Source organism: Achroia grisella, unplaced genomic scaffold, assembly GCF_030625045.1.
Source record: "Achroia grisella isolate CSIRO2021 unplaced genomic scaffold, CSIRO_AGI_Agris_v1 utg794, whole genome shotgun sequence".
Classification (NCBI taxonomy): domain Eukaryota; kingdom Metazoa; phylum Arthropoda; class Insecta; order Lepidoptera; family Pyralidae; genus Achroia; species Achroia grisella.
In genome coordinates, this window is record NW_026713026.1 from 1920217 (window position 1) to 1947730 (window position 27514).

General features: G+C 32.5%; 1 protein-coding gene across 1 annotated transcript; it reads right to left on the reverse strand.

Moving 5' to 3' along the window:
• Positions 1-1065: 1065 nt before the first annotated feature.
• On the reverse strand, positions 1066-27084 carry LOC131851613 (transcription factor SOX-14-like). Its single transcript, XM_059202132.1, has 3 exons — positions 26599-27084; positions 5170-5470; positions 1066-1710 (listed from the first exon to the last, which is right to left on the reverse strand). Exons 1-3 carry the CDS (start codon positions 26799-26801, stop codon positions 1543-1545), a joined length of 672 nt encoding a protein of 223 aa, XP_059058115.1. The 5' UTR covers positions 26802-27084; the 3' UTR covers positions 1066-1542.
• Positions 27085-27514: the final 430 nt, after the last annotated feature.

Consider the following 27514-nt stretch of genomic DNA (forward strand, 5'->3'; position numbering starts at 1 on the left):
TGAAAAACCGAGAACAAATCATTAACTTACATAATATTGCATCTATTTCGTTACATTCAAGTTCATTTAGTTATAATATTACAACTATAATTTTTTCGAAGTCAGATATGACCACAATTACTTGAAGTTTGTCCCCGGTCAGACAGGTCCCCGGAAGATGTAGTTGCTAAGGATGTGGTAGAGCGAGTGACGATGATGTCTGGGATAGGGTAAAGTGGCGGAGAAAAATAAGGAAAACTGACCCCATCCACCATGTGGGACATATATCCATGAAGAGTGAGAGAGAGATATGGCCACCAAATAAAACGTAACAAATATTTTTTAATCTATATACAAGCTATGTTATTTGTGAAACCATTTTAATATAAAAATTGAAGTAGATTATTAGAAATTAAAAAATCAATTGACAACAAACTATATATGTATAAAGAGAGATAATTTTATACTCGTTTGAAAAGATGTAGTAAGTATACATTTAGTGCAATATATTGTAGAATAATGTCAAGATTCTCATTAGAAATACAATTAAACAACAGTTAAACTGACCTAGTCTTTTTACAAATTGACATTAATTCTCCTAACTATACATATTATTACATATATAACTAAACTATGATATGTTACCTATTCGAAGAGGCAGACCTCTGAACATCTATACATTGCACGTATATTTCATTGCACTTTCAACCTTATGAACTTCATATTAAAATTAAAATCGCTATAGGAAACACTTCTATACTATGTCACAATAAGAATTTATTGGTAATATCCAATAAAATATTTAGCGATCCGTATATATGATTAATGTGACAGAGTACTAAAGTGTTTTTCATGGCTGTGTAGAAAGAAAATAAATGATGTAACAATTTAATGTTTCTTAATAATTCTAATTATATTTACATAAAAAATATCAACAAAATTACAAAAACTGAATTAATTATAAACATATTCGCGAGGATATTAACATCAAAAAGTATTAACTCAAAACAAAGGAATCGGACAAATCGACTCTACGACTTGCAATTAAAGTAGATTTTTCAATAAAATAACTTTTAGTTAATGCAATTTACGATTAAGCATGCGTAGGTAATATTGACTTTTTTGGGGTCGTTCAAAAATAATATAATTTGTTTATTGTTTATTTTGATTTAATTCTATTTTAAACCGTAAAACACTGACTATACTGAGAGTATACATGTACTGGGTATCTAGTACACATAAAACATTCCTTCGTTATATCTTTCAAATCACTAGCTGATTATAAAAAAAGTGCAATAACACTGGTAGAGATTACTCTTTGCTGCTTTGGTACTTCAACTCCACATTATTTATGTTCTTTTTCTAATCACTTCATCACTTTTAGTTCATCACTTTAAATTAGTCTTTCATCACTTGCTCATGAATTCATATTTATATCGATAAATATTTACAATCTCACATACCAATTTACACACTATCCGGCGAGCTGGTCTCCCGATCTTGAACAGAAGTGGACGGCCGCTCCCAATGAGACCAAGGTCTAGCTGGGAGCGCCACCGGCCTTCATATGACGTGTTGGGGCGGTTCCTCATCGCTTTTCATCAGGACGTAAGCCACTGGACGCTTCACGTCTGCTGGTGGGGGGGACGGAGTCCGACGAGGGGGGCACCCGCAGGGGGACAGTGCGCTATTGTATAACGCACTGCTGTATAACGCACCACCGTAGATCGCCTATGGGTTACAACACCTTTGTTAGAATTGGAAACCAATATTTTTCAGTTTCAAAATTGGAGACATTACCGAGGTTTATTGTAAAAAGTTGTCTAAGTGAGCACCTCAATCTCACTTATTTGTACTTAAAAATGTAAAGTTACAAGTTACTAAATTATTTATAAGAACAATACGCAAGTTTCTTTTTCATTCTTCTTGTGATGAGCGAGCTTTAGAAATTAGTGATAGATTAAAAAAAATAAGTAATGACTATTCAAAAGCTGTTTAATGTAAGTTTATTTGAATAAAGAATTTTCTATTCTATTCTATTCTACGCTCGCCGATGTTAGCAAAGCAAGCTGCTTGGCGCAGCTTGTAAGCTATATTTCAATTGTAAGGTGCAGATTAGGGAGTTAAAATACCGGTTAAGAAACATGATGTCTTACTCCTCTGGAATGTGATAAAGTGATGCTAGTAGTGCTGTTCATGTATAGGTATAGGCGATAGTTACCATTTACCATAGGTGGGCTTGTTTGCCATCCCAATTACTGCTTAAGTTGAGAAGTCGAGAATGTTCGAATCTTTAACGCAGTGCAGATAATGTTGAGGTTTAATTTTACTTTACTATTTCTTCGTTATCTATGTCATTTTTTAAATATGGAATGTTGAATTTGAAGAATAAAGTCATTTGTAATAAACCAAGTTATTTCTATTAAGACTAAGTTCAGTATTTCTATTAAGGGGGTCTTCCTATGTGATGGGTTGAAAAAATCGATTTTTTTTTTTTTCATAAATTGCTCTCTTAACATGTCTAGAATACGGTAGTAAAGCGATTTTAGAAAATTCGAAGTCGTTTTAAAGATACAGCAGGTAAAAGAAAGAGCGGTTAGGAGCGGTGAGTTGGCAGTTAGAGACCGGGCCTATTGTGTACCGTCGGCTTTATACCTGGCCTCCCTTTTATTAATATATTTGTTTATACAAGTTTAGACACGTTTCTACAGACTTAAACAGAAATTTCTATTGTTATAATATTTTACCGAAGTTATTTTAGTCTTGGTTGAACTTCGAAGAGAGCAACAGCTACAAATTATTTTTTTTTCATAATGAGTGGACGGAAAGGAAGTACGAGTGGAAATGTTCATCCTGGTCGTAGTAAAAAAAGAAAGTTTAGTGGAAACCGTTTTACCCACCAAAATGATACGGTATTTACATCAGCTTCGGCCAAAAAACTTAAAAATAACATGAACATGAATGTTCCCATCGCTTCGAATTTCGCATATTGCATTTTGGAGTTTGTTTCTGTATTTGCTGCAATCTCTGAAATAGTTATATGTAAAACTTGTAAAAGTGACGTGTCTATTTCGCGATCAAGTTTCCGAGGCCTAGGCTTTAAAATTATTTTATCGTGTGAGTGTGAAAAACAGACAGTTATAAACTCAGGCCCGTTGATCGGAAATGCATTTGAGGTTAATCGTCGGTTTGTATTTGCGATGCGATTATTGGGAGTTGGTCAAGAAGGAGTAAATCTTTTCTGTAGCTTTATGGACATGTGTTCGGGTGTTGCAAATTCTACTTATACTGCACTACTGAAAAACATTCATATTGCTACATCTTCACTGTGTGATACTTTATTGGCATTCGCTGTTACGCAAGAAAAAACTATGAATGAAGAATCAGGAAAACCACAGGATGAATTGATTGTGTCAGGTGACGGTACTTGGAAGAAAAGAGGCTTTTCATCTCTGCTCGGCGTATCTACGTTGATCGGCAAGTACACTAGGAAAGTTTTAGATGTCATGGTCATGAGTAGTTTTTGTGGTGGATGTAATTTGTGGAAAAATAAAAAAAAAACAAATCCTTTAGAATACGAGATGTGGTATGAAACGCATGTAGATGAATGCACCATAAACCATTCCGGAAGTTCCGGTAAAATGGAAATAAGTGCCATCACGAAAATGTTTCTGAGGTCTGTAGAAAAATATGGCGTAAAGTATCTAACATACATTGGCGACGGTGACAGCAAAACTTTCAAGGGCATCCTAGATACTAAACCGTATGGAGATACTGCGGTAACAAAAAAAGAATGTGTGGGTCACGTAGAAAAGAGGATGGGAACACGACTTCGGGCTGTTAAAAAGGATAAAACCAATAAAGGAATAGGAGGAAAAGGAGCAGGTAAACTTACTGATAAAGTTATCCAAGAAATTACAAAATTCTACGGATTAGCAATTCGACGCCATCCAGATTCGCTTGAAGATATGAGAAAGGAAGTTTGGGCAACGTACTATCACAAATGTTCTTCTGATGAAAACCCTCAGCATCAATTTTGTCCAGAAGGCGAAGACAGTTGGTGTAAATGGCGTAAGGCTGAAGCTAATAATGAACTGGACCAATTTCATCACGATAAACCACCTCTAATTCCGCAAGTCCAAGAAGCTATCAAACCGGTTTTCGAAGATTTATCGAAAGACGAATTATTAATTCGTTGTTTAGGAGCAGAGACACAAAACAATAACGAATCTTTGAATTCTTTGATTTGGACTTTCGCTCCTAAACATCTTCATTCTGGTCCCAAAGTTGTTGAAATTGCTAGCTACTTAGCAGTTATTATCTTTAATGAAGGTTTTCAAGGTATTTTAAAAGTTATGTCGATTATGGGATGCCCTGTTGGTCGTGAAGCCCAAGCGTATGTTGAGAAACGGGATGAAAAGCGAATCTTACGCTCTGAGCGGCGCGTAAGTGATGTCGTTAAACAAGCCAGGATTGACTCAAGAGCTGAACAATCTGCTTTAAAAGAGTTTCACGAGGAAGAGGAAGGAATACTCTATGGACCAGGCATCGCCGATTGAGAGTAAGTTGATATTTTAATAGTTTTTAACGGACTTGAAACTTTAAACGCGTTTTTCTCAAAACTGTGTTTTTCAAACTTTCCTCCATTGTATCTCAGAAACGGCTGGACCGAATTACTTGAAATTTACAGGGCACACTCAATATATGTAAACGCATGGAATGAACTATTATCAATCGAAAATTTTCAAAACTTCGATTTTTTTATAGCAAAAAACAAAAAAAAAAAAACGCCTAATTTGCAACTTTTATTTCAAATGTCTATCAAAAATCCAATTTTTTTTATATTCATTTGATTATAGGTCATTCCGTGATTTTAAGCCTACAAATTAAAACGCCGTTTTTTTTTTTTTTTCAGATAAGCCGATCAGCCGGAATCGTGGAGGAAGTGGGAGCTCTTTTTTTCGAGGCGGGGGTGTTCAGAGCGCTGTAACTCTAGTTTGACTGAATATTTTTAGCTGAAATTTTATATTTATACTGTCCAAATATGTGTTAATAAATGATAAAAAACTTGAAGCTCTAAATATTTACTGGTCGTAGAAAAAAAATCCTAAAATATCCCTAAAAAACAGGCCGTCACATAGGAAGACCCCCTTAAGACTTTCGCTTCCTAAAACAAACTGGCCGCATTACCTGTAGGTGAGCCAATTCTGCCGCAAACTTCCCATCATCGGACGGTATCTTCGCAAAAGGGTAGAACGGGTATGGCAAAGGCGGGAACAGGGCCCTGCTCAGATCCGGCTTGTCTGGTAACAAGTGGTGCGGCATTGGCAGCTGTGGTACCGGATGGGGTACCGACGGCGTTACTAATCTCGGTACTGGGGCCATTAATCCGCTAATACCGAAACCGAATTTTGGTTCCTTCTTCACGAGCGCTTTCGGTTTCCTTCGTGGCCGATATTTGTAGTCTGGGTGTTCTTTCATGTGGAGCGCTCTGTAAAAGACATTTTAAATTAGGACTAATATCCAATGTTCTAAAGATTTGGTTCTTAACAATCGCCTACAATATAATTATATTTATTTTAATAAATGGAGAAGCAATCATTTGCGGCCGTAATACATGGCCATTTGTAATTTAAATTTTTAATTTTCTAATATTCTAAATTTAAATTTTCTTATTACGGTTATAGAAACATTAAACAGATTCGAGGCAGATTCTTTTTTTAAATTAGAGTATCATAAATTGCAGGATAACTCACTTATCGAGTATTTTTAAAATATAAATATATACAAAATATAATATTTCTTTAATATAAATTTTGGTGTACTTCGCGCGGTTTTTTATTAGGTATCTAGCAATACAATAGAAATATGTGTCTAGCAAGAATTAAAATGGACGTTTCTATAACACGGTGTGCACGAATATGTTATATTCTAATAAATAAAAACTAACTCGTTCAGTTAAGTGCTTAAGTGCCTACTTTAGTTACTGTAATTAACTGCTGTAGTTACTTAGTTGGCAAAGTTTTAGTTTAAAAAAAACCAATTAAATATCGTATGCGTATAAAATACAATCGTATTAAATCGTTATAGTCGCGAACAATATTCAAAGTTTAGTGACAAAAAGCCACAATGAAACGCCGCTGGGCGAAATAACATTATTATTTATGCAATAAAACGTACAATTGTTGCGAACGCCCGGCCGCCCTTAAAACAACAATGTCGACTCAACAATGCGCGGATTATTGCATTGTCCCTGTCACAAACGGGTATCATGCTGTAGTACATCACTATATGCTCAAAATTGCTAATGCAATTTGCACTCACGCAGAATAGAATTACGGTTGAAGTTTGAATGTCTAGCGTGGCGTTTAAGTCGTGTAGTGCTGCGGTGGCATTCGTCATAGTGTCCGATTATGCGAGCTTTGTGATAGAATCGCGCGATTGTCAGCGACTCGATTGTAATTATTCGGACGTACCGAGGGCGGGTGATAGCTCGTCAGAGTGCTGAGGTTTTGCGCGCATCTGTTTGCAAAATGTAGGGCGCGCAGTTGTGAATCATTAGGTTTATTGTGTACCGATTTTTACAATCACTAGTATCCTGACGACTTAGGCGTAATGCCGGTTAGTCACAATTATCTATCTCTTATTTGTTTTTATAATAATATCAACACTTTCGCTCCAAAACTCCCGCTGCCTCCGTTCAATCGTCCGTCATCCACTTGTCAATGTCACATAGATTACTTTGGCTCTGGCCTCTGACGTTCCGTTTCAGGTTACATGATTATTGACTTTACCATTTTTAATTAATGGTGCGTCACACGATAGTTAACAGTCGGCCATCCTGCAATAGTGTCTGGCCCAGACACATAGGTAACTGATGAGCGTAGTCATGCTTATCAAAGGATATAGTGTCTACAGGATCATATAACAAATACTTAACTAAATAAACTAAAGATACACATTACTTTCATAACATTGACTATCTTAGTATACTGTCAAAGGTTTACAATCTAAAATCAATACTAACAGAGCTAAGTTTCGGCATGCATTCAGAATGCACAAAATATAACATAACATATTAATTTACATAATCCAAATCACCCAAAAACATGAACAACCTTTTAGAGTAACAAACAATTATTTGGCGGTGATTGACTTCTATGAGTCAGACTGTAACATATCACCATCACAATGTAAGTTTCCGATCTTATGAACATTGCATTTTTTTTTATACCTCCAAAATAGAACTTGACATTTCTCATCATGAATATTTTAACGGATAAATTTAACATATCACATTACAAAAGGTAAAACTTAATTACCTACATATATAGAGAAAAAAATATAAAGAGAAAGTATTATTCTCGTGACATAAAATTAGAACAAAATCGCTGCCTGCCTTCACCTCACCAATAGAAAATAACAGGTCAATATTATTCAAGTGGTTCTAATACCCTCAATACTACTACTACTATTTTACTTCGACGATACTCTTGATTTACCAGAGAATTATTTTAATATAACATAATTCATTGAATTTCAGTTATGATTTACTTAACAATACCATCAGCTCACTGGTCAAGTAATCTATTGCACCCTTTGAACCCTGTACATTTAGGGAACTATAAATGATTGTAGATACTGATCTCAATTTTCTTTACAACACCAGTTTAACATAAACCAAAACCCACTGTTCCAGATTAATGTTAAATAGAAATAATCTTTATTCAAACAAACTTAATATAAGCACTTTTGAGTAGTCAAGATTTTTGAATCTATCTCTTATTCGGAACGCAGATTCATCACAAGAAGAATAAACAAGAAACCTGTGTGTTGCTCTTTTAAATAAATATTGATTTACTTATATTTAATTAACAACAAGGATTAGGCGTGCGGCAATCACCATAAAAACCGCTACGCACTTAATCTCCGTTCAATCAGACAACATTGACAGCGCTATGAATTTCAAGTTAGATATTTTCTAAAAAAAAACACTGATTTATAAATGATGACATTTATAAATTTTTCAATTTTATAAGCTTTTTTTTTTTACAAAGAAAATATTTTATGACACATTTGATTTCTTTTTCTGGCAAATTGAGTACAGACTCTGGGAGTTTGTTGTAAAACCTTGCGCAATTTCCATAAAACGAATTACTAACTTTCGTCAAACGAACGTGAGTTTAGTAAGCCTACTATTCACTTTATATTTTATCGATGGTATTCGTAGCCACTTCGGCCATCCAACGTTATCGAAGGGCCTCATTCGATATTATCATAACAGTTAACATCGGGTAATATAATAAAATTAAAATCATATAAAATTTAGTTTGAGATAATTTACATACTTAAAATATGAAAGTTGCCACTGACAACTACACATTACATTTCAACATCATGAATTCAGTCTTTGTTATATTTTTCCGCCTTAAGTTGTATCACTTAATTTTTCACACCAGGTACTAGTCAGCATCTCTGCAAACACGGCTGCCTAGCTAATTAGTGAAATACCTGTTAAAACAAAACATTAAAAAAATGCCACCGCTTGCCCACTATGACTACGGTCTCAACAGATCTGGATTTTATTAGACTCAGCCACCGCTTGCCCGCACAAGGAGCTACGGCCTCAAACTGGTCAGATTCTCATTAGACTCAGCCACCGCTTGCCCACACAAGGAGCTACGGCCTCAAACTGGTCAGATTCTCATTAGACTCAGCCACTTCTTGCCGCCACAAGGAACTACGGCCTCCAACTGAAACACATCAAATATTTAACAACTGGTCATTTTCTCAATGAGGCATTCACCGCTTGCGCACGCAAGGAGTTACGGCCTCCAACTAGTCATATTCTTTATGGTACTATGCTATTTTTACTTCAGCCTCAAGTGCTCTACATTGCAACTCAACTATGGGTTATATGCACTCCCATCAAAATTTACTATTACTTTTTATTCTATTACATATCTTTAAGAACTGGATTTCCTGGTTCCATTTTACTATTTCTCCAACGCTTTAAAGGACTTTATAACATTTAATCATAAGTTAATTCAATTTAATTATGTACCAAATTCGAATTATATATCTGGTTGATATATATCTAGTATCTACCAATTTCTGAACGAACATGCAATATATTACTACCACATACCCTACTCCTATTATTATCTACCAAATCTTGAGTAGCATCAACAAAAAGCGAGTCGTTCGTTGTACGTCGCATTGAGCACACGCGGATCCCCATTTTCTCCGTGAACTAACGTATACGGAACCATCAGCCGCGATCTCAGCGCAATCATCTCATCAGTATATCATCAAATCTAAATCACCATCATTTACCTTAAGATCCATAAATCGTATTCATAGTCATATGATAATTATATTAATCTCATAATTTCATCAAAGTATTGCAAATCATTTTTCATTGTCATATCAACCGCCCGTTCTATTAGCCATTTTGCTCATAATTCAGCTTGTCATCGATTGTAACTCATCATTGTATCACTAACATTCCTTAATCTTTCAGATCTATTCGTTCATGTACAACTCTTCACCGCGTATATTTACCGACTATTTTCCATAGAGGTGTATCAAATTTTACCTTGTGATCGTCCTTACTACAATCTTGCAGTGTAACTATCTTGTACACCTCGAGCGCTTTATTCATAATATTTCTAAAGTGTCTGTATACGGTGTCTGGGTTCTATAAATTAGCACCTCTTCTAATTTCCCATTAATTACAACAGACACATAAAATCAGTTCTGAAAGGATTAATTTCAATTTAAACTATTTAGTTAGTACAATAGTCAATCCGATTTCTCCAAAGGGCGTTCAGCCACACATACAAGTGCATATAGGTGCTCAGACTAATCTATGGAATCAAATGCCCAGCATTTGATTGCGTTGATCATTACTTATAAAAATTTTAACTTCCGTCGTCGTCAAAGACAACGCTTTAAATTTAATTCAATCTTATTTATCTGATCAATATCAACCAAATATTTGAAAACAACATCACCGTTATTATTATAAACTTCCAATATCTCTACACCTGTAATTTTGTACAATTCAACATTAAAACACCCTCACTTATTTAATACATCCGTTCTCGTATGCTATGCAAGTGACAGCATCAATTCTTATATGTTGATGAGTTTACTATTAAAAGCCTTAGTTAACACTTTTATTTTACTTCAACTCAACAGTTATGTCAAAAGTGACAATGGTCTAAATACAACACATCCAATCTCATATTCCAGTCAATTGAGTCAACATGTATACCAACAATTCTTACATGCTCGTTAATTTAGCATTATACGCTTCGATTATACTCTTTTTGTTTTTTTTTAATCAATTAAAATCTTAATAGATACAATATCTCAAGATTTAACAAAGGTTAACTAGAAATTAATAAAATTGGCAAAACCATCTACAACAGTAATTTATAACTGTAAACTGTAATCCTTAACAATATTTAACTTTCTTATATCTTAACTTTTATATCCTTTAGTAACTTTTCTTATATATTCCTGGGGTTACATTGACAGATATAGCCTTACTTCCACAACTTATATTCTCTCTCATTTTATTTGCATTAGATATAAAGGTCTCTTAAAACAGTTATAGGTTCAATAGGATCCTTTCAACTTAAATCTAGTATACCCATGTACACTTTTCAAAACTTTAATGCTCATACATTTAAAAACAATCAATTGTCCTTTTGTTTGTTATGTTGTACCTGTGCTTCTTAAATTTGTATTCACTATAATACCATTATAATTAAAGAACAATGGCTCAGCTCGCAAACATTTTCTCAACAAATACTTCTCTATAACATGTAAAACTTACAACTTAGACCATGCAGTATTTATTTTTCATTCTACATATATGCTATTCATAAAGTAGTTTATTATCCATCAGTAAACCATATAAAAATCTCATAAATTACGCCAGTATCCATATTCATAAACCAGCTCGTCCATACTGACTATCCATGTCTCTCTCTATGGAAATTTGCATCCAGTCTTCTCCTGCTGTTTCCTTTTTTTTTCTTATGTCATCTGCTTATCTTTTTTTTCTGCTGTCCTACGTTTCTTTTGTCTGTCGTCTCTGCCATTTTCTTATATATATATATATATATATATGGCTTATAAATTTTTCATTTCATTATATGGCGTCCTACAATCCAATCAATCACAATACTATTTAAATGTTAAATAGGCATTACTATATGTATTTATACCTGTACATATGATACAATTTTCTTTTGAATTATTACTATTTATATTTTTTTTTCTTCTATAAATTATACTGATACTGTGCTTGTGAATCACTGTTCATCCCAACGGATACCAACATCTCACTTTCAATCTAAGTTACATTTGCAGTGATTAACTTGTGTTCACAAGATATTGAGGATTTTTCCTATTCTTTTTTTTTTTTTTTTTTTACTTATATATTCCTGTCATAGCTATACCGAAATCACCATGCACTGTCCTCTACAGTACAGTAGATTCACAGGAGATAATTGGAAGCTTGCCACAGTATAGAAGTGCTATCTTCATAAAACCGACTAACTTCAGTCTCATCCTCTTTGGTAACAAAGTTATATTAAATAACACAAACCACATGCTTATAAAGGCATAGCATAAAACACCAACAATCAGGAATTCTCATAAATATATAACGGTTGTATAGAATGGGAACGAATTTCCATGCATGGACAATTATGCAGCCTATTAATAACCAAATTACCAAGGTCATCAGCAAAGTTTTCTAGAATATCCATATCTCTTTACTTTCCTAACAATCTTGTCTGTCTGTGTCTCATAATTTTCCTCTATAATAATTTTAAAGCTTATGTACTTTGAATATCTTAACATTGCCTCCCACAGAGACTATTTAATAATAACTAATTAATATACAGAAACTTCATTAGTCAAATCATAAAATATTTTATAATCCTGTAGTCTACAAATACATAGAAGGTAAGTTACATAAACCATTTAAAAATAGTATCCAATTTTTCCTTTCTCCTCTATTTCACCATATCACAGTTTACATTTATTTATATTAATATTCAATAATATATTCTACTTGTTTTTTTTTTTTTATTATCTGTACTTCACAAATATATAATACAATTTGAATTTAAACAATGATTTCCTCCTTGGTTCACATTTCAATTCCAATACAGATTTAACAATGAATCTGTCCACTTTATAGTTTCTTAGTACTGTCATTCTACAAATGACACTAAATAATAAAACTCAATGGATAACTTAAGCTCAGATCCTTGCAGCAAATCTTCAGTTCATTAGCTTATGCACTACACAAGATTGGACAATATAGCAATACATTGCAATATATTACAATAGTCTATTTTCATTATTGTGATAACAATTGTCGTATGTTGTACATATTCATATTATAAAATCATGACATTTTGTGCAATTTACTGTATGGAGAGTTATAACTCATCAAAAGGCAAATACTCTCACTGTTGCGACTCAATATATATATCCAAACATTCTGTATGTACACAAATATTAACTTATTTCCAAAAACTTTTATTCATATTCATAACACTAATAGTAAATTTAAAGACAAGCTTGTTGCTCAAGTATTGTTTAGAAAATTCAACAGGTTTCTTGTACAATCAATAATACAATCAAGAGCCAATAACATTCATTTCTGGAGTTACCAAAAGCTTTTCTTTAGGTTAAAAGACAACTTCATAAATTATAAAACTGAACCATGTAAGAATAGTCTTACCTGTAATCTATCACTTTCTAACATGTCACATATTAATGTGGTGCTTATAAATTCCAACACTCACTTACTAAACATTGTCTCAAATGACAAATGTACATAGCTACAGGTACCTGCACAGGACCTTTAAGTACCTTTATTGATCAACAATGGCTGCTAAGGGCCATTCTAATGAATTTCAAGAGAAGCATCAAAGAAGTGAACCAATTGCTCAAACATATAATACATTCAATCTGAGCATACATATAATATATAATTCCAGCATAATATGACACCTTTGAGGAATTGGATATCATTTCTAGGTGCTTTTTCAACACATTAATAATCAATATCATATGATTATGATAACCTTGAGGATCCTAATAGATCTCAATTGGATTTTATACTAAATAATGATTAAATAAGGAACTATTAATAATAATAGTTTACAGTTATTCGGTTTTTTAACATTGGAGTTTACTACCAATTGTTAGCCATTGCTATATATATAAAATTCAAAACACAGCAAGAAATAAATATAATAATTGTACTATTAGAGTTAAGTACTATTTTCACTGAGAGCTTCACAGCTAATCATGAGATAGCATCTAAAATGTCTTTAATATCTAATATTATGAAATATAACATGTTATGTTGCTGGTATCAGTTTATGTCAACAATATACTGTGTCTATCTATATTAATATGCTTTATTAATTCATTAATAAACACATATCAAAGTATCAACCAATATAATATATATACATATGACAGTGTCTCAATTTGGGAATATAACCACCATCAAGACATATACCTGGACTATGCCTGTGATTGTCATTTATCTGAAATGGGATCATCAAACATATATGTGTACCTATGTAAAGAAATAATAACAATTCTTCAATTCAATTCACGTAGAACAAACACACAAAACTGAACAGTAAGTTTGACTAATTTACTGTGAATTAGCAACAAACTCAGCAATACCATTACACTGTTTATATGTATAACATGGTATGTGTTCTCATGTTCAACCTGTATGTCAACATAGTTAATGTAACTGTTTCTAATCTGTTGATATCCTATCATACTCTATCATAGGCATTAATAACATAACAATAGTTACTCTGTATTTTAAACTAATTAGATAGCCATGTTGTTCTATACTTAATGTATTCATAATACTTCTTTCTTAGGTATATTGTATACCTCAATATCGTGCTACATGTCATGTCATTACTCTCGCAAGTTATCGTACATACTAAATCTATTTAATATGTAGAAAGCAATTCATCCAAAAGTTCAATAAAACAAGTGAGAAACTGCGTTTAATGGTATGCGTGTTATTAACGTAAATTCACTTACCACAACTTCTAGTCAGAATTACCTTACAGTCGAATTTGTAGGCGGGATTGGTACCGCTTCTGAACTTTTACAATCACTAGTATCCTGACGACTTAGGCGTAATGCCGGTTAGTCACAATTATCTATCTCTTATTTGTTTTTATAATAATATCAACACTTTCGCTCCAAAACTCCCGCTGCCTCCGTTCAATCGTCCGTCATCCACTTGTCAATGTCACATAGATTACTTTGGCTCTGGCCTCTGACGTTCCGTTTCAGGTTACATGATTATTGACTTTACCATTTTTAATTAATGGTGCGTCACACGATAGTTAACACGATGCAGTGACGTTCTCTGACATTGTACTCATTTCAAGTTCAAGATCGTCTCGACAATTTAAGTAGGTCGTGAAGTGATACTTAAGTAGTCTCAATACTTACCTAATGCAGTTTTAATCGGGAATTCACAAACTTTAGGAACAAAATATTAAATAAAAACAAATTGCATGTTGCTGTGACTTACTGCTAAATTATGATAATATAAAAATAATATAAATATTAGATATTTATTTTAATATTAATTTTATATTTCTTTATAATTAACAGTTACAATTGACATATATCCGTCAACAATTTTAATTATTTCTTTTTATGTAATTACCGGATGTACCTTCGTATGCATTTTGTGAAAACCTGTTAATTTTAAATATGTAGATAATATTATGTTATCTGTGATTTTAAATTACAAATAGACACTTGTGAAGAACAATGTAACCTATTCATTACATGTACTTTTACCTGTTCTTTTACAACCTCAATTATAAATTTGGCCTTTTGCCTATACAAAAAATAAATAAAATTTAAGTGTCTATTTGTAATTTTAAATTAAAAGCTTTAAATAAGTAAGTAATTGTAAGCGAATAAATAAACAATTAAAAAACGTTTTACCTACTTTTTATTTATAATTGCCGTTACGATTATTTTTAATATGAAAATCTCCGTGAACATTTCGTTAAATATTTATTTCGCGCCTACAATAACAACATTAGCAGTTGCTAAATGTAAGAAGCCGGCTTCCATGTGAACCCAATATATATTTATCCAAGCATTAGAATATCACAATTTCCTGTCATATTTCAACATATTTACATGAATGCCAAGATTGCCCCCTCATTCTTGCGGGATCAAATACATCGCCTCCTATTCATCGGTTGGAAACGGACAGTTTCTAAAAAAAAAGAGGTCGATGACCAGCGTACTATCAATTCCTTCATTACTGTGTTTGCCGGCCAAATAAACACGATAACGCCAAGGAAAATAGAATATCGTGTCGTAGAAAAAACGCATCTAACATCGCTTTTTATGGGACACTTTTTGGCGTATTTTCATTGGAGTTAATACGAATACGGTAAATAACTGTATCGATATGATTGTCGATATGAAGGAACGCTTTATATAGAGATATTGAAATTGTTGTGTCAATAGCGAGGAGATATTGACTCGGTTTTTATTAAGTCACCTTATGGGAGAATTATGCGTATAAAAGTAGTGTTGAATAGGGTCTTGCGTTTTACATTCATACTAGTGGAAATTCGACCATAATAAAAATACAAAAAGAACCAACAGTAACAAATAATCAAAATGGTATATATGCATGTGTGTGTCATATACATGGTAGTGTGTGTAATAATTTAATGTATTTTTATCTATAATTAAAAAAAATATTAGTACTCTGCCTTCTCTATATAAACTATAAGTGCGTGAAATTTCATACTGCTCTGTTCGCGTATGTATCTTATTAATTAATATTATAAATGCAAATTGTGAGTATGGTCGGATGTTTGTTACTCTTTCACGCAGAGACTACTGAACGGATTTTGTTGAAACTTTACAGTAGGCATATAGTTTATACATCAGAATAACATATAGGATGAATTTCAGGCGGGTGTCTCTGCGGGCACAGCTTGTATATGAATATATTTAAATATTACCTATTCATTAATATGATAATAGAATACATATGTATTTATATAGGCATAATTTAGTCACATTTAACTACTAAAATATTTGCCGTATCAAATCGCGGCTGAAGTGTCAAAATCTATTGATGATGATGATGATGATGAAATATTAATAAAAAACTATTAATATACATACATAACGAGATGACTGCGAACAGGGATGAATGGAAAAGAAAAACAATACGCCGACCACAAATAAATGGGATAAGGAAGAAGCAGATGGTAATGAGTAATTAAACAATAGAAATTAAACAAACAAAATTAATATAAAAAAGCTAGTGTACAAAAAACATCTCCTGAATTATTAGTAGTGGCAACTCTTGGCCATTGTCCTGTATGTGTGTCTGTATATATGTGTATAGCACGATCAAACATAAGGCGATAAAAATTAAGTATCTATGTAAACATTGGTGCGCCGTTTCGTTCATTGTGTTGACCGATAACGGATAGGAATAAGGGTAAACAAGGATTGAGAAGGTAAAATATAAAAAAATAGAACGTACACTCGAAATGTTCGATCCAGTAGGAGTGTGTCGGAGAAAGTGTTTTGTATGATTGACATCGAATTTTTTTTACTATATCGTCTGCATAACGTTTGCGCAGAATAGTGTACCATTACATTATCATCCATACAAAAGCAATCCCTAGATCCCGTTACTATTAACCCCTTTCCCACCTCTAGACAAGTTTTTTTTATAGATGATTATGGAATAGTGTACCCACCTTGTTCTTTTATACCCAATTACTCATGTACTTAAGTATAATTATTGTCTTGCTATTTTTTTATGGATGCTATTGGAATGGTGCACCCGTCTGCGCTAACGGTATACGCTGGCGGGTCACCAGTGGAGGATGATAAGATGAACTTGAGGTCAGGTCAGTTAGCTCATCGTGGCAAATTCACTAGGTATTTAAAATTTAACGAGATGTTTTAGGGGGAATCTTATAGACCAATGGTCAATCTGACATGGTACATTGCTAGCTATGGGATTGGCAATCCACATTCCTAACAATCCCCTTTCTCCTCGAAAGAAGGTAATTGACTTAAAGAAATAATAATAAGAAATTCAGTTGACCTTTTAGGCCAGTTATTAAATCTCAAATCAAATCAAAATATCTTTATTCATGTAGACTCTAATACAGACTCTTATGATATGTGAATGGACCGTCAGTTTGGAGTACTTTCGAGATGAGAAGAACTGACAAGAAACTCGGCTCTTAGTCTTTTACAATAATTTTGTACATTATTACAAAAATACATTAATTGCACATTGCAAATTTTTGTATTCTTTAGTATGATTGTTTGTATTAATCTGGGTGTTTTCTATATAAATTTTGTATATATTTACAATAAAAAATGCATCATCAGTACTAGTACTCATAACAAGTGCTCTTTTTAGCTTAGGACTAGATGACACTATGTGATTTGTCGGTTATTATTGTAATAATAAATAAATAAATAATCCTGGACAATTAATACAGCGCCATCTACTCCCACGGTCAGCAGAGCTTGTGTCATTATATAAATACTTAGATTTTTATTTTAAATACATACATAATATACAATCAATATACTCAATACTCATGCATGCAAATGTTTGCACCGTGCGAGGAATCGAACCCGCGACCTTCGGAAGTAAAGCGGCGCGTTAAACCGCTAGACCACCGAATATTTTATTATTGGATGAGTCGTCATTACTAACAATCCCCTCTCCCCGCTGCGAAGTCTCTGATAGAGGCGTAGAGTCCAATATGGGAATGTTTCAATATAAATGTGATACAAGTTTTTGTGATATGGTGCAATTGTTGACACTGTCACAATGGGTGTAACTGTTAACACTTGAATCTTATCGGATATCGTATAAATAACAAAATAACAGACGTACAATCGAATTCCTTGTGCTGCTCCGATGACTATGATTCATTATAGATATTGAATTCATTTGATGTTACGAAACAACATGCACACACACACACACACACATACACACACACACGCACAAATGTTAAATTGAATCTCAACTTTACTAATATTATAAACGCGACAGTTTGTGAGTATGGATGTTTGATACTCTTTCACGCAAAAACTACCAAACGGATTTCGATTAAACTTTACAGTAATATAGCTTATAAATCATAATAACTCATAGGCTATATTTTTTTTTATTTAACACAGCTAAAAAAATAATTATTAAATTTACTTACGACTTTATATGTAAACTAAAACTGTTATTTTTGTTTTGGGAAGGACTAACAGGACTAACTCCTGATTTACAGCTTATTCTAGTTTGGGAGTCAGGACTGCATCAAACTGTACACTTACGAAGGTTTAAAAAAATCTTATTTATAATATAAACGCAAAAGTTTGTGAGTATGTATGTTTGTTACTCTTTCACGCAATAACTATATACGTAATACTAATAAGCTTATGCATCGCAATAACACATAGCCTATATTTTTAATTGAAATTTAACGCGAGTGAAACTGCGTTCAATGCTAGTGAAATAATAATTAAGTTTACTTGTAAGTTTACATGTAAATTAAAACTATTATTCTTGTTTTGGGAAGGAACTGACATATATACTGCTGACGTAAATTTGTAAGTACGGATGGATGTTTGTTACTCTTTTACGCGAAAACTACTGAACGGATTTTGATGAAGCTTTACAGCAATATAGCTTATACATCAGGACAATATATAGGCTATAAATTTCATGCGCGTGAAACCGCGGGCACAGCTAGTAAATGAATATAAATTAAAAAACAATGTTCCCTTATACCACAAAAAGATATCAGATATGATCGACGAAAAGTCCAGTAAACAGAGATGAATAAACCTTTTTTATTTATTACAAATATTTGTTATATATATCTGTACAGACTTCTGGGTATGAACTGTATTGAACTGAGAGCCTCGGCTCCGTTATCACTGAGTAAGCATAACATCGTATAAATCAATCCGATATAAAAGACACAACATGATCTAGTCCCAAGCAAAGCAGAGCTTGTGTTGTGGGTATTGGACTGGTATATATACATGTTAGATACATCTTTTTGAAAATACTTGTATATGTATTTTAAAAAAAAGATGTACAAAGCCACTCCAGTTTTTATTTCCACATTATTACATCATTAGGGGAAAAATTCTATTTAAAGATTTTTTAAAATAATAATTCAACTAAGTAACTAATTAAGTATTTGTTAGTCATTATAACCGATTATATACATATAATTGGTTATAATGATTTTTTTTTGTTCTAACCCAAATAAATATTTGTTAGTACTCGACTAACAAATATTTATTTGGGTTAGAATAAAAAAAAATCATAATATTTTTCAATAATCATCATATGTCTCATTTAGAATTAATTAAGTTATTTATTTAGCAGCACAATGTAATTACTGAAATTTCAAGGTGTATTGACGGCTCCGGTGGTTTTGCGGTTAGCACACAGCTTTACATCCGATGGTCGCGGGTTCGATATCTCACATACAACTTTATACATACATGTTTGTATAAAGTTTCATTGCGTGATGAGTTAATGACATACGCATTTTTACCTATAATGTCTCTAGTCCTTTCAATCAGGCAACTTAATATTATTTATATAACAATATTAACCCATATTATATATACCTTACAGACTAACATATAGATCTATATGTAATAATAAATTCTCTGCACCACCTATGGTTGACTGGTAGAAAATGCCGCATAGTGTTAAGTCCGCCAAATGTACTTTACTATATTTTGTATATTGTGTGCATTGAAGTTAAATAAATAATTAATGATATATATAATTATAATCCAGGACAATTTACACAGCGTCATCTAGCTAAGCAGAGCTTGTGTTATGCGGACTAAACAACTGATGGATATACTTAACACATCCATAATATATATAGAAAACATCCAGACCGATACTAACAATCATACTCATGAATACAAATGTTTGTATCATGTGAGAAATCGAACCCGCGACCATCGGATGTAAAGCTGTGTGCTAACCGCAAAACCACCGGAGCCGTCAATACACCTTGAAATTTCAGTAATTACATTGTGCTTCTAAATAAATAACTTAATTAATTCTAAATGAGACATACGAGTACTAACAAATATTTATTTGGGTTAGAATAAAAAAAAAATCATTATAACCAATTATATGTATATAATCGGTTATAATGACTAACAAATACTTAATTAGTTACTTAGTTGAATTATTATTTAAAAAAATCTTTAAATAGAATTTTTCCCCTAATGATGTAATAATGTGGAAATAAAAATTGGAGTGGCTTTGTACACATGCCCACTGTTAATATTCAACCCTTCTAATTTAACTTTAGCTATGGTATCTATATAGAGTAGATAAAACGCGTTTATGAGATATTTAAATTTTATCTTATAAATAGTTTAAAAATAAAAGATAGAGTGGTGTAGTAGTAGAATAGATAGATATCTAATAGACATAGTAGTAATATTAGATTAGATATAGCAAACGTATATTTCGCACACTTATAGTTCATTTATAGAGAAGCAGTGGCGAATATTAGTACACTGCACTCTTTTCTATTTAAAATTATTCATAAGAAATGTATTAAATCAATAAAAGAAAAATTAGACACACTACCAGTATTTGACACACAATAATATATATGTTTTTATTTATTAATTATGGTCGACCATTAGTTTTCATAAATAGTCTAAAACTATAATGTGTACATAACCTGGCAATATTTAAGTGATTAAAAATTTTCCATGCTGCTGTTTCTACCTATTGAAATAATTGTTATAGGCATGTATTCGCATGTAGTGCATTATATCTAATCTACAAGTGCTTCAAAGTGTCCAATACCTATAATGTGCATTTTGATATACCACATCCTATTTGTGTACAATAAATTTACAAATATTTAGGGTGGTAATAACATCTCTGTAGAGTGCTCGTCTTTTAGCGAGTTAGACTGGAGGCATAAGCTTATTTTTATAGCCCTGCCGGTCCCCGATAACGTGACGCCGCCCCAACAATGCAAGATATTACTATGAATAACAGATAATTGTCTTCGTTCAATGGGGGTTAGCGCCACTCCAGATTAAATTGATTTGTTGGATGAAATTTGTAGGGATTTTCGGGGATTGAATGGAAGTTAATGTGACTGTATAGTTTATGGTGTGATTTAGTGATATTTTATGTGATAACATTAAATTTGTTGATACGAGTCTAAAAATAAACGTATCTACAATTTATATAAATTATAATAACCTAGGACAGTTAGGACAGTTAGTCCTAAAGTAAGCAGAGATTGAGTAATGTGCATTTAAAGATTGATATATCAAATCAAATAAAAAAAATCTTTATTCATGTAAGTCTATTACAGAATTTTATGTTATATTAAATCTACCGTCAGTTCGGAGTGGATTCATTTGTAAATTCAAATTGGGAGAATATTATATTATAATTTTGACCCGCCCTGGTATCGCACGAATGCATTAAAATCCTTGAGTTTCTCGGCTTTTTCTATACTATAATACGCATGTATTATATATATAAACCTGCCTCTTGAATCACTCTACCTATTGCAAAAAACGGTCCTAAAATCTATTGCGTAGTTTGAAAGATCTAAGCGAACAGACATCGGAAGTGACTCATTTTATACTACGTAAAGATTTACTAGGTTTCATCGCTCTTTGGGATATATGTTTGTTACGTATGAATTTATTGTATATCCAAGTCTGGCAACCATAAGAGAGACATGGTAATGAAGGAGTGCTATGACTTTCTCTTATTTTTTTTTATTTTAATTAAATTGATAAAATTACACACTCTAAATAAGATCATTGAACAACTCAACCAATCAAATTAAAGTTGCTTTGGATTTCTATTTGGTTTTTATTTACATTAAACCGGATAAAATTGAACTCTCCATTCAAATATAAATTCAAAAATCATTTAAAATCATGTAGGACGTTTTAACTTAGGAACGTCATATATTTATATTTATTTTTTCCCTACCGTCCAGTTCAGTTCTTCTCAATTGAATCTTATACAGATTCAAATGAGAAGAACTGGCAAGAAACTTAAATGAATTTCTTATTTTTTTAATTTTAATTTAATATCTTTACAATGTATATTTATATAGGTGTCTATATCTAATATTAAATGAAAATCCCGTGCATGAACAACTATTGCCATGCACGCTCGTCATTCAAGTAATCGTTTAGTGGGTAATAGACTTAGATCAGTCAATATGACACATTACATCTAAACAAAATCATTGACAACTCAACATATCAAATTAAATTTAAAAATGAATATTGTTTATGCTAACAGAAGTATTTTAACGGCTCAATAATTACTAGATACGAATGAGATAAGGGTGTGCACACATCCGGCGGTTGGTATTTGCTGTTTATTCAGCTAATCATTCCATTTCACGGGTTGTTTCACAAATATTGAGTTTTGTCTCAAGTCAGCTCACACCCTTAGCTGTTAATTTTATTGTCTCAAAGATTACACAGTTAAATTATTATCAAGTATCTATGTAGTTAACAATTTTTAGCTTCGAATAGGGCTTCGCCATAACGTTGTAAGGCTACCCATAAGGCTGTTAGAAAGATTTGTATTTATAATTACTAGTGACTATAAATAATTTCTGAGATTGAACATTATTCAGGTTCTATTTTCGAATGTTAGAAAGTGCAGTTAATTAAAATAAATACAACAAGGCGGCCTTATTGCTGAAAGCAATATTTACAAGACAATTTAAGGGTAGAATATACAATTGTGAGAAGTGGTGGGAATCAACATGCAAATATGAAAAGTAATATTTATTATCATCACTACATAGTATAAAACAAAGTCGGTGTTGTTGTCTGTCCGTCCCTATCTATGCTTAAATCTTTAAAACTACGCATCGGATTTTGAAACGGTTCTTTATAAACGATGAGTGATTCAAGAGGAAGATTTATATGTATAACTCATGCACACCCGTGCGAAGTTAGTAATTATATAAATAACAAGAAAGATAATATTAATTATAATAATTTTTAAATTACTCATTACTGTTTCTAGTCTCAATACATATTGACCTACTAATTAATAGATGCATATTGAATTAGTTTCTTTAGTTCCGCTACAATTAGCATGTGTGAGACAACAAATATTCAGTGCAGAAACTTGACTACCGTTACAACTTTATCTATTGGTGATCATATTCCGACTGTTATTGAGTCTACACCCATATTGCGACACGTGTTTCACCTCTGAACGAGGCATTATTAGGTTGTATTGTATAGATTCGGTCATAGTTTGGAAACCTGACTGTTCAGCGACGAAACCGTAACTATTAATGAAAGACGAAAGATTTATGCGTTTTGAAGTGAACGATCCTCATTCCAATTGAAACAGGGATCGAAATTACAACGGACTGAGCCGAGGTTTGAACTCTAGCGGTTCCCTCAGACTAAAGTCGTATCCGTCAGGCGGGAGTTGGCCTTCAGCCGCTTCATAAGTTCTACTGCGGGTTTGGAGTGCCATCTGCACTCGCCCCCTATCGTCCGGTGAAGCTGTAAAGGACGGCTGCGGCCAACAGCATTAGAGTAGTCCGAAAAAAAATGTATAACTCTTATAGTTTGCACCATCTAATCTAATCCGAAAAAAAAAATACTATTAATTAGTCGAGAAAATGTATCTAATTATCAAAACTTAGAACCAATCTCGAGATTTCATTAAAGAACACGCCTTGCCACTGCTCCGCGGAGGTCTATAACTGTGATATTGTTAGTCTGTATGATAACAAAAAAATCCTAAACAAATAGAGATGAAATAAAAACTTAATGCAGGTACGTCACGTGAAGATAGCGAATCACAAAGAAAGGGTTTTAATTAAACAGTTGTTTAATACCCCCGAGATAATGCCGCAGGAATCTGAAGCAGTGAAAAAAAATGTTTTACTAGTTTATGGGACACGCATTTGACTAGTTTTATGGGTATTTTTTTTACGACTGCCGAGAAAAAGAGTTTTTTTTCAATGTACTATGTTATGTATTATATCTTCATATCTCTTATTGTGAAACCTTTTTTATTGTATATTTCTTTTATAAACACTATATTGTTTTTATATGACATAAGTCATTAATACACAATTATTTTACGACTATACCGGTGCTGTTTTCTTTGCTCGTCGTCTTGGTCTCCATCCTTCACATTTTGAAGGTGGACCAAAATGTGATAAATACAAATGATTTATAAAACAGTTTCCAACACTTATAATATATATAAGGAAGAAAGAAAGGAAGAAATTTATTGTACCTATATATGTTTATTACCTATAATAAAATACACATTTTACTATTTTCTAGTCGACGGTCCTATACTATTATTTGGCAGATGAACTTGATATGGCGTTATTTGTTCAGACAAGAGGTTTTATATTTTAAATATCTTAGACATAAACACTACATATATGCTGTGAATTTTTTTTTTTTATTACATTTACGTAGAGTACTATTTAAGTAGAATTTACTGTACATCTATATATCCTTTTCTTTGAGTGTAAACACAAACTCGAAGTCATATTTTTTAAATTAACAAACTTATTGAAGGAGCTCGAGTTAGTTACTCTGTAATATCACTGTTTAATCAGCATCCTACAAACGAAACTCTACATATTATATTGTTTTTAAAAACCAGGTAAGCTAAATCTATCTTATATATAAAATTCTCGTGTCACAGTTTCGTTCCCATACTCCTCCGAAACGGCTTGACTGATTCTCATGAAATTTTGTGAGCGTATTGAGTTGGTCTGAGAATCGGCCAACATCTATTTTTCATCCCCCTAAATAGGGGTAGTCCACCCCTAAATTTTTATTTTTTATTTTTAGGCAAATCAACGTTTGCCGGGACATCTAGTATTATATAAAATAATAACAATAAACCCAGGACAATTCCTTCAGGTTTGATTATACAACTGACATGTTTTTTTAAACACTTATATTATACTGGACGCTTTTATTCTGTCTGGAGTTGCTTGCAGATGATTGTTCTTTTGTTCTTTGCTTTTTGTTCCTATATTTCAAATACACTTTATACAAACTATTATTGACGTAGGTAGATATATACATCCGAAATACAATAAAAAATTAGATACTTATGAAAGTTATACAAGACTTGTGTTAAGATAGAAAATAAGCACTCAGTTCCCTCTGCCTATCCCTTAATGGATTTGGCTTGAACATAGATTACAATATCGATACTACATAAAGTATCTTTTTTATTTATTTAATAGGTAGGTATATAAGTATAAAATTCTCGTATCACAGCGTTTGTAACACACAAACAAGACAAAAGTCTTGCGCAGCGGCTTGACCGGCTCTTATGAAATTTTGTGTGCATTCAGTAGGTTTGAGAATAGGACGTACCTAACCTATTTTCATACCCTAAATGGTACGAGTGTTCCGCTAAAAAAATATTTATCTATTATTTGTTTTTTTTTTATTTGGCATTAAAAATACATATAGGTGACCCTAAATTTTCACCCTTCTACCATCAACCCTATTTTAGAATAGGGCTATTAGTACTATAATAATTTTCTACTCTTGGCGGTCCATAAAGGATTAGGTAATTTTTAAGACAAAACAACGTTGGCCGGGTCAACTAGTATCATTACAATTTTACAATATAATTTTGCAAAACATCGTTTACCGGATAAATTAATAATGATTATATGTACCTATATAGTTACATCAACAGAATAGTATTATATTAAAAATTATATCTGTATGATGTTTTTTTTTTATAGATGATAATGGAATGGTGCACCCGCCTGCGCTAACGGTTTACGCTGGTTATGATAAGATGAGCATGAGGTCAGGTCAGTTAGCCCATCGTGACAAATTCTCTGTATGATGTTGGGTTTATAAAATTAAGTAGGTAGGTATTTTTACTTTATTTTAATATACTTTGTTACATTGCAAATGACAGAAATATAGATACTGGTCAGAAAGTTTCGTAGGTAAAATATTCTTTTTTCTAAATATGAAAAAATAATTTAAAAAAATATACATACTGTTCAAAAAAGTTAAGTAAAATAATATTCTATTTTTAAATACTTAAAGAAATATCTATTATCTTTTAATGTAATAACTTAATAATAGTATAATTTAATTTTAGTTTTATTTCATAAACCACAGAGGATCGTAAATTAATTCAGTGTTAGGTTATATAAAATGTTCTTACATAGTGTAGTGTGTAACCTCCGAAGCTGAATATGAAAATTTCAACTATGAAAGAAAGGAGAAAGCAATATTCTTTTTTAGTTCTTTTCTTTATAACTTTAGCACTTGGCTTTTATTTTGAAATTCAATATACATTTCTCGTATCGCGTAAAATTAATAAAAAAATTGATATCGCAATAATTTTAGAAATAAACAAAAGTAGAATGTGACTTTACCTACTTCCGAAACTATAACCTAATTAAAAAATATAAATGCTCGTACGTAAGTACTTACCTTAACCTCTTCGCTTCATCAATGAATGGTCGCTTCTCCATTTCAGTGAGCAACTTCCACTCGGCGCCCAATCGCTTCGATATCTCTGAATTGTGCATTTTGGGGTTGTCTTGCGCCATTTTCCGCCTCTGACCTCGCGACCATACCATGAACGCATTCATTGGCCTCTTTATATGCTCATTTGTCTGCTTTCCGAGCGACATTGTAGAATAAATTTTGAAAAAATTTTAACTCAAATTCTTAATTCAAATTTTCTAACTTTTTTTATTACTCACTATTGTTCGTTTGGACATCTTATAAACAGCTATGTTTAGATATCAAAAAATAGTTAAATGTTTTGTTCGTTCTTTAATTAATATATTTGCATACTTGGTATTAATAGTCAGTTTTATTAATGTAAGATAATTCAAATGCCATACGAGTATTATTTCTAAAACATAAAACTACAATAACCGTACGGTGAAATAATTAAAACAATATCGTAATATGTAAATTCCCGCGCGTGAAAAGCTCCCGAAAGCTCAATGCGGCGCTTTTCTTGCTTGTGTCATGTTTAACCGAGACCTCGGCTCTGTGCCCCCCGTTGTGTTTTTCCCCCCTCTAAAACGACCGGCCAATCACAGGGCACCGTGGGCGTATGCTGCATTCTGATTGGCTGAGAAAACGTTTGTCTCTCGCGCCTTCAACAGGTAGCCAGCGCGTTCTTGTTTGCATGTCTATTAGCAAGATTAAATTTATTTTTTAACCGCGATTTTCTGTAAAAAAGAACGGGCTTGTCCGTAATCGAATGGAGATTCAATTCGCGCGGGAACGTCGCTCTGTAATCATTATTTAATGGTAGTGGTGTTTGGAGTGATTTTTATAAATACAACATTAATTCCCAGTAACCAACCGGATTTAATTTACTTGAAGAACG

Coding starts and splice junctions, on each gene's coding strand:
- LOC131851613 (XM_059202132.1), bottom strand. CDS start 26,801: ATGTCGCTCGGAAAGCAGACAAATGAGCATATAAAGAGGCCAATGAAT. Junction 5,471..26,598: donor GATGAAGCGAAGAGGTTAAG/GTAAGTACTTAC, acceptor TGTCTTTTACAG/AGCGCTCCACATGAAAGAAC. Junction 1,711..5,169: donor CAGAATTGGCTCACCTACAG/GTAATGCGGCCA, acceptor TGTAACCCATAG/GCGATCTACGGTGGTGCGTT.